This window comes from Pocillopora verrucosa, chromosome 7, assembly GCF_036669915.1.
Source record: "Pocillopora verrucosa isolate sample1 chromosome 7, ASM3666991v2, whole genome shotgun sequence".
Lineage (NCBI taxonomy): Eukaryota > Metazoa > Cnidaria > Anthozoa > Scleractinia > Pocilloporidae > Pocillopora > Pocillopora verrucosa.
The window spans coordinates 8254502-8269848 of NC_089318.1; the positions used below are offsets into that span (position 1 = coordinate 8254502).

General features: G+C 38.0%; 2 protein-coding genes across 2 annotated transcripts in view; both read left to right on the plus strand.

Moving 5' to 3' along the window:
• Positions 1-51: 51 nt before the first annotated feature.
• Positions 52-2836, plus strand: LOC131781956 (cytochrome c oxidase assembly factor 4 homolog, mitochondrial-like). Its single transcript, XM_059098663.2, has 2 exons — positions 52-231; positions 1298-2836. Exons 1-2 carry the CDS (start codon positions 67-69, stop codon positions 1394-1396), a joined length of 264 nt encoding a protein of 87 aa, XP_058954646.1. The 5' UTR covers positions 52-66; the 3' UTR covers positions 1397-2836.
• Positions 2837-13620: 10784 nt separating this feature from the next.
• Positions 13621-15347, plus strand: part of LOC131781950 (uncharacterized) — a 3509-nt gene continuing 1782 nt past the window's right edge. Inside the window, exons 1-4 of the mRNA XM_059098656.2 lie at positions 13621-13702; positions 14044-14303; positions 14633-14747; positions 15226-15347. The exon at positions 15226-15347 is cut by the window's right edge and continues 1 nt beyond it. Coding sequence (XP_058954639.2) covers positions 13621-13702; positions 14044-14303; positions 14633-14747; positions 15226-15347 — 579 coding nt within the window. The remainder of the gene's footprint in view (positions 13703-14043; positions 14304-14632; positions 14748-15225) is intronic.

A 15347-nucleotide genomic window follows, 5' to 3' on the forward strand; every position in this document is an offset into this window, starting at 1 on the left:
GCCTTAGCAGCGGTTATGTCTGAATTATGGCTCATGTTTTATCCACGGAATGTCTCTACAGCTAGCATGTCACATTATGGCGGAAGATCGACCCATGGCCATGGAAAACTCGGAAAACAAGATCCCGAGAAGGGAAATGGGGAAGTAGGAGAAGGTGAAGAAGAAGAGGAAGATCCCTTTGATACTAGGATAAAAAACTCAGGATGTTCGGACCTTCACTATGCTCTGATGGTGGGTAAATAATGTTCATCCGAAGTGAAAGAACCTGCAACCTGCGACAAAACCTATAAATTTGACTTCACCAGGAAATTAGTTTTTGTGGTCGATCGAAAATGGAGGGCGGAGAAGCATGATTTTTGGTGGGGCGGGGGACCCTGGTGATTTTTCCACTGACCGAAAGACAGGAGCAATCAGTTGAAACCTGTATCAAGCGGTCACTCACATGGAATGGTTGGTAACCGCCTAATGCAGGTTAACCGCTAAATATAGATTCCACAGAAAAGGGGTATTTTAAAAAACAATGAAAAGATCTATTTTATGCCGTAATTGATCACTCGATGTACAAAAAACTTGCTCAAAAATACAACTTACATTGATTTCGGGAGAGAAAAAGAGATTGAAAAGTTACCTAACAGATTTTTAAAATTTTATTTGAGTGGTTCTACTTTAAGTGACCATTCAATCCTGGTAGAAGACAATACAAACAGGTTGTTGGGATTCTTGGGAAATATAGTAAAAGGTGACCATGACCATTTGATAGAGGTGACTGCTTAATAGAGATGAAAATTACAGTGATTAACCCTTTAACTCCCAAGATCTAATAGTTAATTCTCCCCTCTAACTTCTACACATTTCCTTTTAAATTAGTCATGAGAATTCTGTGTTAGATCAAGGTAATAGCTTAAACCTGATAAGTTTGATTATTCTCATTACATGTTTGCTGGATTATTTATGGATATTTTAAGGGACAAGTCACATGTGAATCACCTCTGGAAGTTATAGTGTTAAGGGGAAGGAAATCTAGGACTTTGACAACTTACTGCTTAATACAGGGTGACCACCTAATATGGTGCTGCTTAATACAGGTTCCACATCTAAATTTAGCTTACTTGTGTTATCTTAAAAAAAAACTGTATGTTTACTAACGATCTTCTACATACCAATGATTTCAGTTAGGGGTTTATGATCTTAGTGGCTGGATGGTACCTTAAAAAAAGTGCTTTGCTTAGAGCTCTGGGTCAGCTAGAATCAGAGAGACATATTAAGTTTTTTGTTTGCATTATGTTATCTCTTCAAGGATTGTATGGATGAATATAAAGACTGGAGAAAGTGCCAAGACCATGTAAAAGCTTTCAAGGCATGCATTGATAAGCAGAACAAACAGAAGAAGCCTTAGTTGGTGAAGGGTATGAGCTGATAACAGATCTAGATCCCAAAAACCTCTAAGCAACGACTCTTACTCTTAAGAGATTACATTGATGAAGAATTTGTGAAAATGTCTCAACCAAGAGGAGTGCCCTAGAATTCATGGGAACACTTGATATTGGATAAAGAAAATGCTTTCTTGCTTACACAGTAAAACTACCATAGATAGCAATTCTTTATGAATTATGCAATTTTATGGTTTAAGTAAGAAAGTAGATAATTGTATGTTAAATTATGCAATTTTTCTTCAAAATATTGACAACAGGTCAGCTATCTCTGGGTTTTTTCTTTTCATGGGCAGACTTGCTGTCCGGTTTAAGAAGAGTTGACAGATGTATCACAGAAATTAAAATTTTTTGGAGGATATACCTGTTTCTATGTGTTAATGAGATGACTCTTCCTTGGTGGTAGGCCTCAAGCCATCTTAAATTTTACAATTTTCTAATTTCTGGAAAATCTAAAGAGTTGCTGGAGAAAACAACACTTGGTTTGGAGGCGTTAGACCTTTAACAAATTTCTACTCTCATAATGAAGTGGTGTCTAGATTGAAGAACACACTTGACTACACTTTGCCAATAAGCTACACTCATGAAAATAAAAGTGACATGATGCAGCCACTGTTAAACTTTGAGCCCCAAGAGTGACTAGCATCTAATTTCTTCTCCCAATATCATCACTGAATCACACATTAAGGTCATGAGAATAAAGGAAATGATCACCAACTAAGGAAGCTCTTGATTGTTAAACAAATTCTCCTTGTCAGCACCTCAGCAAATGTATGGAGAACAGTATAAAGAGAATATGCATACTGAGGTTAGGGTGTTAAGGGTTGATAATCACTGGTAACAAACATAGAGGAAGTTTTTTTTATTTGGTGAATGAAGTTGAACTATTCAAACTTTGCTTGTCTAAAAAACACTAAACATCACAAGTATCTAGACTTCGTTATCTACTACTTCTACAAAGATAGCAGTCAAACTTCTGCGCATGTGCAAACGTTGTAATGAAAAGAAGATTTCAGGCTGTTACAACCAAGTTGTTTTCCAAAGTTACAAACTACCGCACAAGCCAGTTAGTCACGGTGTTTTAGAAGCGTTTAACGTTTTTTGTAAAGTTCAAAATAGACTAGTAAATCAACGGAATACCCATCGAGTGTTCCTTTCCCATGATTCCCATGAACGCTTAGATTTTCTTTTGCATCGTTATTTAGCGAGACAGCGGTTTCTTATGTATTCCTTAGAAATTTTGCGCGGGAAATTGGTGCGTGTGCGCTCAAAGTTGATCCCCTTGCACATGCCCCACGTTTGACCACTGTGTGACTTCTATGTCATTAAGTGCACTTCTCATGTAGTTGGTGATATATGCAGCTATAGAAAGCGTGTACCCTGATTATCAAATAAAATGCTTTTCACTGAACAAAGATGTAACCTATCACTGATATTTTTTTCTCCATTGTCTGCATCATGAGCGGCCCTATTTCCACATGTATTTGGAACCGTGCCTGCGCAACCAAAGCCAATTCTAGATTCACAGGTCCCACAGTCTCCTTCATTATTGGCAATCAAACCAATTCTCGCTTTCGAATTGTTTGAATTCGGGTGTACGTTGAACCCTTCTGCATTGCAGTTGTTTTGCAAAGAGGCCTCTGCACCAATCAGCGACTTCCATGCGTTGCGACCAAGTGAAGTGCTACGGTATTGCCCATCCGCTATCAAAGAGTACAGAGATTCAGCCGGCTTATCGATCAAGATGAAGTTGGTTTCATTGCCGTTCTTCATGCCGAGGCATATCGAGCTGAAACTTGTGTTCCAGTAAGTTGGTAGCTTGGTTTCTTGCTCGTCAAATCCTGTCATCCCCGCAAAACTGTCAAACTCCACCATATTACTCCAGAGATCGGAATCATATTGGAAGGTGTCCTGGAAAATAATGACATTATCAATTTACAACAGTTTTCTGCAATGGCGGCTTTAATGTAAAAAAAAAAAAGAAAGAGGATTATCATGAGTTTTACCTCACGACGAGTGTATTGTGGGCTCCGAGAAGCAACAATCAATTGGTATCCACGACATTTTCTAATCAGTTGCGTGGCTACTAAGCTTCAATAATCAGTATCCAGGATGAGGAGGCTGAACTCCATAACTCCTGCGAATGACTAACTTCTATTTTCTCCTTACAATGTCACCACTTAATCAAGCATCAAGGTCACGAGAATAAAGGAAATGATCACCCATTAAAGAAGTTGTTAATTGTTAAAAAATTCTCCTTGTCAACAACTCAGGGAAAGCATGGAGAAAAGTATAAAAAACATGCATACTGATGTTAGGGTGTAAAGAGTCAATCAGTTGGGTGACTACTAGGGTGCTTGGATCGGTATCCAGGAGTATGGAAGCCCTAACACCCCCCCCCCCTCCCCCACTACCCTCCAAAAGGTTTTGATCGTTCCTTTTTTGAGGTTTTTTTCTAAAAATTTTTTTTTTAATGATAACTTAAACTAGTTGGAAGCAATGCAAGCTCTTAAATTTTTTAAACTTTTTTTAATCGCGTTTGAACAGCAGACGTGTTCAGGTAGTTTTCACACGTAGCCCCTTACCGTAATTTCCGGCCGATTACCCGCAGGTAATCTGTTAATTTTTTCCGCAAACAGTTGTTAGTGCGGGTTATAGGAAGGTGCGTGTAATACGATAATTTTTAAAGCTTCCGGTACAATTTTAAAACTTTAAGCAGGAAAAAATAGAGATGATAAGATCTAATAAAGATACTCTTCAAAAAAACCTGTGCAGTAACTCATTTATTTTGCACAGATCCCCCATTATATAATAGACTTTTATGCTCTCAATGAAAGCCGGTGTAAATCGAAAACAGTTCTACAAAACTCGTTAACAAAGCTTTTATCTTGTTTGTACTCTTACTTTCTTATCTTGTCAATTTTTCTGCTTGTTTGTTTATTTTGGTAAAAAAAAATTCTCACTTACGCGGGTAATGAACTTAAAAATAAAAGAATTTAATTGTGAAAAAGCGGGTAACACATCACTCACTCTAACATCTAACAACACCTTTGGCAAACATTGAGAGTACTTTTCGCTTGCCTCCTAAGTCGTGCAGAGGTTGAAATAGGCATATTATTTAAAATCAGTATATGAGCGATATTTTTAATCTTACTTCTGAAAACTACCTGATGAAGTCTGCTGCTGTCAGACACCGTGCGTAGGAGACTAAACCCAGAAAATATAGTCTTGAAAGTCATAGTTTCCAAAATCTCCAAGACTGCTAATTCCACATTCATCAAACCGGTTTTTTTTTTGGGAAGAAAAGGATGCATAGCTACTTAATGCTTAACAAGCTACATCGCTTTTAAGTATTTAGAGCAGTTTTCAAATGGATGTCGAAAGTTTACTTTACTTTGCTTTGTGATTGGTCCAGAAAACTTGCGCCTTTTTCTCAACCAATCAGATTCAAAACAAAAACCAATCACGCCCGCTTTTTCCCGCGCTTTAGACAGTTTTGTTGTTTGGACTTTAAGTTCTCATTGGTCCTTAAAGGTAGTTTCCTTTATTTTGATTGGCATTTGTGAATACTTGGCTTTGGTTTTAGGACACTCGATCCCAAACGGTGATTTTATTTATGAATATTCACCTTAGAACCATTCATCTTCATAACCAGAGTCCAACCGCCGCTTCCACATGCATTGAGCATAGTAGTCATCTGACAGTAAACTGGATAAATGCCTGATCCAAGCTTCAAAGGATAGGCTTGGTCACTGACATTGCTTTCGAAAAAAGTTAAAAAAACTGTACTTTTAAAAGTTAATAAAGCACAATAAAAGAGTAAAAGATCATAGGGTATCCCCTTTCCAATTTAATACTGACAGTATTTTATCTAAGCTGATGAAAAAAAGACTCTTTTCAGGAAGAGAAGAGGATGAACCACGAATGCAGTTATTCTAAGTAGAAATGATTTCAATAAAATGATGGATGTATCATTTACCTCAAAGTAGATTTGTCAAATATGAAGGCTTAAAATTGATCTAACCCGTTTACTTCAAGAAGTGCCCAAGACTGACACGATTTCTCCTTACAATATCAACACAACATCAAGCAGACGAGAATTAAAAAAATATCAATCAGGGGATTATTAGTTGATCCAATATCAAATTCTCCAAGCCAACAAATGGCAGTCAGGAAGGTGAATTACTAATGAGATCTTAGGAGTAAAATGGCTCAGGTACTACCACAAAAACTGGTCTGCTTGTGAACCTGCTCTCCCATACAAAGCTTAGTTTTGGTTATTTGAAAGGCAACGAAATTAAAGCGTAACATCGAATTGCACCTCACCTAGAGATTTTCAACACTTTTGGGCAAATAAACGCTACTTACTTGTTCTTATACGTATTGTATTCATAGAGTTCCATGCAGCTTCTAGAATCTGGGTTAAGGAGAAAAATATATCTCATATTTTTAAGGAAGTAAATATTTCCGATGAATTTAATTCCAATTCTACTTATTTTGTTGGTTCTTGGCATCAAAAATGACGATGAAGATATTAACTGAGATGAGGTTCTCCAAACTTTACAGTGTGGGAGTAACTGTCTACAGTGAAGGAGCTTTGACAACTTTTTTCATAAGTGGCCGCTGGTGGTGTTATGGAAGCTATGCCTGAGAAAGGGGTGTAAGAAGCTTGGGAATGTAATTTCCAGCATTCTGGGCATCAAAAAGAGTGCTGTTTGCAATAATCTTTGCTGATTCCTCTGTAATTTGTCTGTTAGTCCTGACCATTGTCATAATGCTACGTTCGTGGATAAACTCAGATAATTATAAATTCACTGGCTTGTGGAGAGACTCTCGTCTCAAGATTCCCCTCCCGGCTCGTAACTTAGTCGTGCGAAAGCCCACAGGAATCCTAAACATGGGAGTCTGGCCGTAGGCTAAACAGTAAACCACTAATGACCAGCTTTTTTTGATCGAGTCTCCTGCCAATTTGGAAGAATTTGGCGAATTTAAAATTACCCTTATATCCAACAATGGCAGAAAAACTGGGCTGACGTCATATTTAAAGGATGACCAAAAAGAGAGGTTTGAGGAATGACACAATAAATAAAAAGTAAAAAAAGAAATTAAAAAATGTTTAAAAAGTCCGCCACAACTCATTCTCCGTTTTTCCAGCCAGCAGGATGCTTTGGGCCGGCTGTTTAAACAAAGTTTAGCCATTGTTTAACAAAACCGCGTCCTGAACATTACAAATTTTCTGAACCTATTATCTGACATTTAATTTTGTGAACAGTGTCAAAATGGCCGAAAGTGAACATTGGAAGAACATTTATTTCATTAAATCAACCCTCTTTAACAGAGAGAGCCTAAGGCCCACTGATTGCTTGAAACTGTGATTTCGGCTTGACCCCGCGTAAATAACCGGCCCTTTTAATCTTTGACGTTATAGCTATGTGTCATTTCTGGGACCGATTTAATTTTCGCACAAGATGATATTATTTACGGGGGATATTACAACAAAAATACATGAATACATCTATATACATTCCAGAAAATCAGTTGTATGCTTCTTGAATTTAGACAAAATATTTGTTTTTTGAAACTTGAAATAGATCATTACTTTATGTCAAGTAAAGTTTGCGGTGTAAAATGCCTCAACTTACATAATTTTAGGAGAATTCTAGAAGATATAATGCTGGGTCCATTTGCTTTTGTGGCACTTTTTTGTTCAATCCAAGATGGTTTGTTGTCTCCTGCGTAGCCAATAAGAGCATACGACTCCCTCAACTTCACTGTGACGTCGGGATCACTAGCGCCCAGTCTCTTCAGAGCGTTGATTGCTGGTGATACATGTAACGAACCTTCGTCTCCAATGGCCACCAAAACGATGTAGCTTAAAAATGAATAAGCATTTGACTGGTCTATTACAAGAGGCTTGTAAACTAGGTGCAAAATAATAAAAAAATGATTCCAGTTTAGGGACTGGTCATTAGCCTTCGAGAGGAGGGGTAGTTTGGGGGGATTTTGGTTATGCCACGATAATATTAGCCTGACCCCCCCTCCCCCCCGCTCTGTAATATCCTTATGATTCCCCCCCATGGGCAGTTAGTTGATAGTCAATTTTCTATAGACCCCCTTTATACTCTGTTTGCGATGACTTATCCCCCCCTTAAAATTCTCCAACCCCTTCCCTTTCATGATTTAATATGCAGGTGAATAAAAACACGCAGATGAAGTTTTTCTAGGTCATTGCAAGAGTATGATGGTGTGATGTGCATTCCTGAAACGTTTCGACAATCACAATGCACTTTCAATTCAAAAATGGTTATAAAAACTACATATGTCTTAAGTGGGCTCAAGAGAAAAACAGACATCTAGGTTAACTCTCGACCCGACCCGAACCAGTCTCTCTCTCTTTCTGAGTCCGCTGCTACTACCGCGCCGTCTTATTGCCGCGCTCTGCTTCGATGAGTGAACCCATGCAGCAGGCTACATACTTTCCTCTTATGGCATTGAGATGGTCCCTGAGGCGAACACCTTCGGACTGACTTCCATGGGTGTCAAATGCACGGCTGGATAACACTTGACCTGAACGAAATTGAATTAAATTAATAAAGAGAAGATAAATGCCGAACCAAAGTAAGACCTTAGAAGTTCAATGTTCTAAAGCAGACAAACCTCTCTTTTATCACCACCATTGGATCAATGTTAGCATCTGAGCAACTGGGCATCTACCCCTCCTCTAACCAAACGTCAACCCTAACTTGTTATCGGTTGACTATCGCTGGTTTAAGGGAGGCGTTGGTACGTAGTTGCACGATTGATCCCATATATTGTGCGTGGACACCTTACCTGTTGCTCCCTGTACAACAACGACATTATGTCCTCTCCGTTGTTGGGAGTATTCCGCTCCATTCACTTGGATGTAAGCTTTGCCACATACGCCTGGCGCGTTATCTTCGCAACCTTCGCTTCGGATGACAACATGAATGGCAGGACCTTCAAGTAAAGAAAGATGAAGTCACTCTACTGAAACTTATACTAAGGAAGGACGCATGACTGGGCGTTCCCCATGGATGAGCTGCTTATCCATCGCAAAATTACCCCCAGCATTTTATACACCCTTTAACTCACAGAAGTGATTGACATGTGACTCCTCCTTGTACTATTCATACATTATCCAGCAAACATGAAAAGAGAGAACTCAAGCTTATCAGATAGAGCTTTTTATCTTGATGTAACACCAATTCTCGTTACTGATTCACAAGGAAATTTGCGGAAGGTAGAGGGGAGAATCAATAATCTAATATTGAGAGCTAAGATGTTAAAGGATCAATCTGCCCCAAAGAAATCGCAAACCTAAGTTCTCATTTTAAGCCACTCTATAAGATGGCCTGATAGATATATATAAAAAAACAAATAAAACATGTTTTTTTCTTCGTACCGAAATTCATTGATTTTAGCTGTTTTCAATGAGTTGCCAACAGGCGGCTCTTAATTTGTCATTGGGATTAGATTATTTTGGCCTGCGTTGTTAAAAAAATGTATTGATATAAACGCATGCATATTCCAGAGAAATAACGTACGTGATTCACATCTTTTCCCTGTGAAATCTTGAGTACATACACATTGAAATATGACCCATTCGTTTCCTGGATAGCAGGTTCCTCCGTTTTGGCAAGGATTGGGACAGCAATAAGCCTTGAAAGGGGAAGCAATTTAGAAATATTAACAGCTTGTAATTGAACGCTTTCAGTTTGTCTTTTGACGTGCATAATTTCTTGATGACTGAATTAACCTGATGCCTTACTCGGAAAAAATCATCACCAGATATCATATCACCGACCTCTTTTAAGGTGTCGTTGATCCTAGCTAGCTTGTTGCTTGTTATATTTAGTGCAGAGGTCAACTGCTTCAGAGAGGAGTCCAGCTTTTGAAGCTGAAATGACAACGTGATTAGAGATCTCATGAGTCCCAGTTGAAGTGCTTAGCCTGGAATATTTTCACCCCCTAGGGGGGAAGGAGGAGATCAAGGAAAGTAATACAACGTTTGTTTAGCCCCATGTTAGCAATTTATGGTTTGCATGTGAACTGTCCGTACGAAATTTCTATTTCCATTTGGACGAAAAAATCGGTAGTTACCGGTTGCTTCCTTCCTTTTTTTCGTTTCAGTTGTCGTTGATTTGCTCGGTGTCTAGTCTTTTTTGTATTTTGTGTCATTTTGAAGGTTTTTTTTAAATTTCACTTTTCATTTGGCCTCTTAGTGGTCGGTTGCCAAGCAAGTTTACACGTTGCTTAGCAACGTAAGCTTATTAGTTCAATTTAGTCGATCGGGTGTTAGTTGGGGCCCTGGGAGGGTTTTCTGGTTAATTTTTAACCCTTTCACTCCCTAGATCTCATAAGTAGTTCTTCTTTCTGTCTCTCATACAATTCTCGTGATGTTAACTCGGAGAATTTAGTATCGAATCAACTTATAATTTCATAATTGATATTTTTCTTCATTTTCATCATTGTCTTCTTGATATCGAATTGATATTAAGAAAGATGTTTTTCATCTTATCACGAGCGTGGGACAAAGAAAAAATTCTGAGTCCTTATGAGGAATCGAGCCTGGGGACTCAGAATTTTTTCTTTGTCCTACGTTCGTGACAAGACAAAAATAATCTTTCTCTATTTCTTTACCGAGCTCAAAACTTTCCATCTCTCTTATTCTTCGATTGATATTATAAAGAGAAATTCTGTCATGGTCGCTTATAGAAATTTTTTATTCCGACGGGTTTACTAATTGATACGAAAGTGACACTCATCGTTTAATTCAGACAACTTCAAACCTTCTCAGTTAAAGAGGAGTTGACGCTTGTGAGTGACTCCCTTGTCTCGGTGTCAGCCTCCATGAGTTTGATCTTTGATTGGTCAAAATCATCCCGTAAAGAATTAAGCCCCGAACTTATCTGTGTTGTGAAAATACGAAACTACAGCAATGAGTTCAAATTATCACTAACAGACTTCGTCAATAATCAAGCACATGAACAATTCAGTCAGGTGGGTAAGTCTTAGCAGCCATATCTGCTGTTTTTAACCCTTTACTTCCTAACATCAGCATCCATATTCTCTATATATTTTCATTTGGGACTGACAAGGAGAGTTCGTTTATCAATCAAAGCGTCGTTGGTTGGCGATCATTTCCTTTATTCTCGTGATCTTAATGAGCGCTACAGTATTATTGTAAGGAGAATTTGAATGCTGGTCACTCTAAAGGTTTAACGGGTTTGTGAACTGTTTTAAAAATAAAATTCACTGAATAGAAAATTGGTATACATGGTATTAAGAAGAGGTAAATTCCTAATACAAGTTTATAGCCATCCTGTCGAACAGAAAGTGAAAGCACATAAGGGAAAGATTTCGGAAGCATGTAATAGGGCATGGACACTAGAATAAAAAAATTGAACTAAAGGAGCTGAAGTCGTACAGGATAAAACATGAGCTGTTAGACCACTTTTGAAAGATTTTTTTGACCATTCTTTTGGACCATATTTTGACCATTTTTTCTTACTTAATCGTCAATATTGAGCTCTGTATCTTTATTGAGGTGATTGTGGTGGGGAGTTTGTCATAGAGGCTTTTTATGACCGCAGGTTAATCTTCAACACCCTTACATCAGTATACATATTCTCCATACTGTTCTCTATACATTTGTTAGGGTGCTGACGAGGAGAATTTGTTTAAGAATCAAGAGCCTCTTAAGTTGGTGATCCTTTCCTTTATTTTCACGACCTTAATGTGTGATTCAGGGGTGATATTGTAAGAAATTAGATGCTAGCCACTCTTAGGGGGAAGGGATCAAAGACATTTTTGGAGAGTTTTTTACCCAAAGAATTTGCACTAATCCTAAAAATGGCCCTAACTGATTAACCTCAAAATCATATATATTTGCTTTCCCCCCCCCCCCCCCCAAGAAAGTGAACACACGTGCTTTGAAAGTATCCTTCATGAAATAAGGGAAAAATATTGCCGATTGAAAATTATCACATCATAAAAACTTGTAAAGGAGTCATCATGTAACTAACGCCGGGAAGTCTATTCCCATTGCCCATTGTTCAATATTATTTTAACTCTAATCGCCTGTGGAACTGCAAAATATGTATATTCCTCGCTAAGCCTCATCCCAGACTAGTTATGTCCTCTTCCAAGGCCCTGAACTTGTCAGGATCGTTTATAAGCTGCGCTGCAGTGGATAAAAACGATCATTACATGCTAGTTATAGGAAAGCATGCAGGTTACATAATAATTATAGGAAATAATGCAGATACATTGGATTAGCAATAGTTAGCCACCCACTAAATAAAAACAATGAAATTTTCTAGGAATTAAAACATTTTCAAAACTGTCTCCCTTGGCGGAAAGCCTGTGGCAAACAGTGCTAAAAATCAGTAATAATGTATATCAAACCTCCATTGTATTGCCGATGTCGTTTCCGTGGCAGCAAAAGAAAACATGTCACTGTGGCATGCAAGTATTTGCAAATCAAGCTATGGAATAAGTTTGACCTATTTTCCAAAGAAGAAAGGGCCACTGCTAAATCTGTGGGAACGTGGAGACCCAATGTTTAATGAGCGAGAGATCGTTCTTCGCCTATCAGTACCGAGCAAGCTTCAGTCCTAAAGCATAGTTGTCGAGAGAGCTTGAAGTGAAATGGACTGGTAGCGAAAACGAAAAATCTTTTGCCTCCTGTGAGGCTCTGGAACTTTCTCTGTTTAATTTATATCCAGTAGGTCATGATGAAGGGAATTAAAATATTATCTCTTAGTCTGGCTTTTATCCACAAAGCAGCTTGTTTGAAAAAAAAAAAAAAAAAAAAACTAAATCGAAAACAAAACAATGAAGAGAGCTGCGTATTTTTTTCAGTTGTCAACGTCTTTCAAGCATTTTCAAATATTGCAGCTGTTTCGTTGGAATGATTTTGAATCAACCAGTGACCTTTTGAAGTGCATTGTACTTACAAAATTTGTCACCCGCTGTGCACACAATTGCGTCACAATTGCATCACAATGAATGATTTGCGTTCAGAGATGCTTCTTTGAACCATGTCATTAGTTAGAGTTAATTTAAAACAGCATGGATTTAGCTTAATGCGCGAGCTCGAACCCGCAGGCAATTTAAAAACTTAATAAGAGATTCTCTAGATATAAAGAGTTCTACTGCAACTAGTTATGATTTGAAAAATCCGTTCCATTTGTGAATATTACTGATTTTAGACGTCGCACCTTGCAAGTGTTCTCATTTGAAATCCACTGAATTTAATGATAAGGAACGATTTACTTATCAGCCGCTCTCAATAGCAACAGACCAACTCGCACCCAACCAATTACCCAATAATTTTCTAGTTGTTTATCTTGAAAGTATAAAGTTGTTTGAAAATATGAAATATAATTGTTCATTGTGAAGCTAAAAGCCTTTTTCCCGCTGTCATTGCATTTGTGATTTTGACAAGTTGGTGGTGGCTTTGATGTCGAGAGGAAAATTTTAAACCAAAAATTAAGTTTTAGGCTTAGGCAAGTCGACGGTGTTTATAAAATTTTACATGAAAATGATATGAATTAGGGATCAAGTTGTAGAAATAATTTTCAATTTGGTTATGACTCGGCCACAGTACCTCTACACGGATGCGAGCCTGCATCGGTGTTCCCTTCATTTTTTAAAATTAAATTTCGTTTTTTTGAGCGAAATTGATTTTTGCATTTAAATGCAAATTTCGTGTAGATTGTGCGTTGTTCTATTGATAGCAAATGTTTTGAAAGCGCTGTCAAAAGGAATAAGAAGTCAATTAATCTACAGAAAAACATGCTCAGAGACTTCCTGTGGAGATCATTAGATAATCTACAAATACTGGAAAATTTCTCCCGCGCTCATTGGTGGACACGTCAGTTTCCATCAGTTGGAGATAATGATTTGACCTTATTCTAAGTCACTCAAGGGTGCTTTTAGTTGCTACATTCAGCCATTTTAAGTCCTAAATGTAATATTTTTAATTGATATATTTTTTTCTACTGTATACGGGAAGATTTCAACGCATGTGAGGGCTAAATAAACGAGTGAAAGTGAGCGGACAGATAAAGAGGAACGGAAGTGAAATAAAGAGTTGCACAAGCCTTCAAATTAACTGACAAAAATATCCTGTTCAGCAGAGAAAAAAAGTGAGAGTTAGCCGGACATGAAAGCCCGTGCTTTTATCATAATATTCTTGATAATCAAACTAGAGGCCCGGCGTTGCTTCAATACGGTCGCCAAGCAAGGTTAGTAACGCTTTTTTCCTCGTTGGTTTAATTTTTTGTTCAAATAATTGGCCTCGATCGAGACTTGCTAAATAGATTTTTTTTTTCGGAATATATATTTACTGAATTTCAGATAAACTTAGCAGGGTATTTTGCATCAAGCAAACATAAATTAATGGCTTAAAATTCTTTTTAAAATTCTTTATTCTTTACTTTAACTTTGGACCACTTCCGAAACATTCGCAGATGGTACCGTCAATCTTTTGTTCCGCGGCCTTAGCAACCGTGCGAAAATGACCTTCGGTGGGAGCGAACACCTCCAATGATCTCAACGCTTCTTATATCTGTTAACTAATTTGCAGATCTATGTCGACGTCTCTCGTTCACCAAACCAATCGATGCACACGCTCTACAAGGTCACGTGATCAAAAATGTTACATTAACCGTGGGAATGCGCAATTCTTGTAAAGGACTGTGTTTGATGGACAACGTATGTAACTCATTCAACATCGGTCAATCAGTGCATGGTGATCACGTGGTTTGTCAGTTGAGCGATTCCGATCACTCAAGGCACCCGGAAGACCTAAGGCCAAGAGAAGGTTTTACCTTCATTGGTACTAAGGTATATGGAAAGAAGATACGAAGCGCCTTAATTTGGTGGTTTAGGAAGAGGAGAGTTATGAGGGTTCTAATATCTAACAATTGTTTCCTATCAAAATCTTGCCCGAGATTTATCCTAGTTTTGTGTTACAAAGGAGTTACTAACTCGGGTCTCAGTTGTTTGTTGTATTCTGTTTGCTTTTTCTGATATAATGTCCTCTTTCAACTCGTATTGCTTCACTTGCCCGTCCGTTATCCGTAACCAATCCGTTATTGGCCATTTGGTGAGCTTATCCTTGTTTGTCTTGTAAACTCGTTATAACTAACTCCTGGAGGTTGTTTGTTCATCAGAATCTGTGTTCCAGTAACCCATGTTTCCATAATGCGACCTGCTTGAATGGATTTACAAACAAGAAATACCTTTGCCATTGTCAGAGTGGCTACACTGGTGAACACTGTGAAAACGGTAACAGTAAGCACACACAATGCGAAACAATTGTTCATTCCTAAGTCATCCATACAGATGTTTAGATTTTATGGTATTATCTCGTTATCTTAATTATCTATTTTCAAGTAGAGAAGCGATCTAAGATACTTGGAGGATCGGGTTTGAATCCCATCGAAGCCTGAATTTGTTCAGGCTTTATTTCATCAGTTTTTTTAATTGATTGTAGCTCAACCCTGAGGATAATTCTTGTGCTTGTGTTTCATCCGCGTTTTAAAGAATCATTTTTTTTATTTTCTAAAAATTTATTCCTTTATCCATATACAGTGTAGATACATATTCGTGCTTTTATAAATATCACTAGTTATGTTTCCTCTGCACGTGCTCCGCATCAATGGCTTGCACTACCAAGTGTGATTTTTAAAGAAATGTTTGCACATCGGTTAAAGCAGCTAGTGTTCGCTTTCCTTTTGCTAAAATTGTGCCCTTTTGCAAACAGATATTGATGAATGCAGTTTGGGCAGCGATGATTGCCACGAGTTTGCGCACTGTGTAAACACCGCTGGCTCCTTTGACTGCATTTGCAAGATTGGACTCACTGGGGATGGACGCAACTGTACA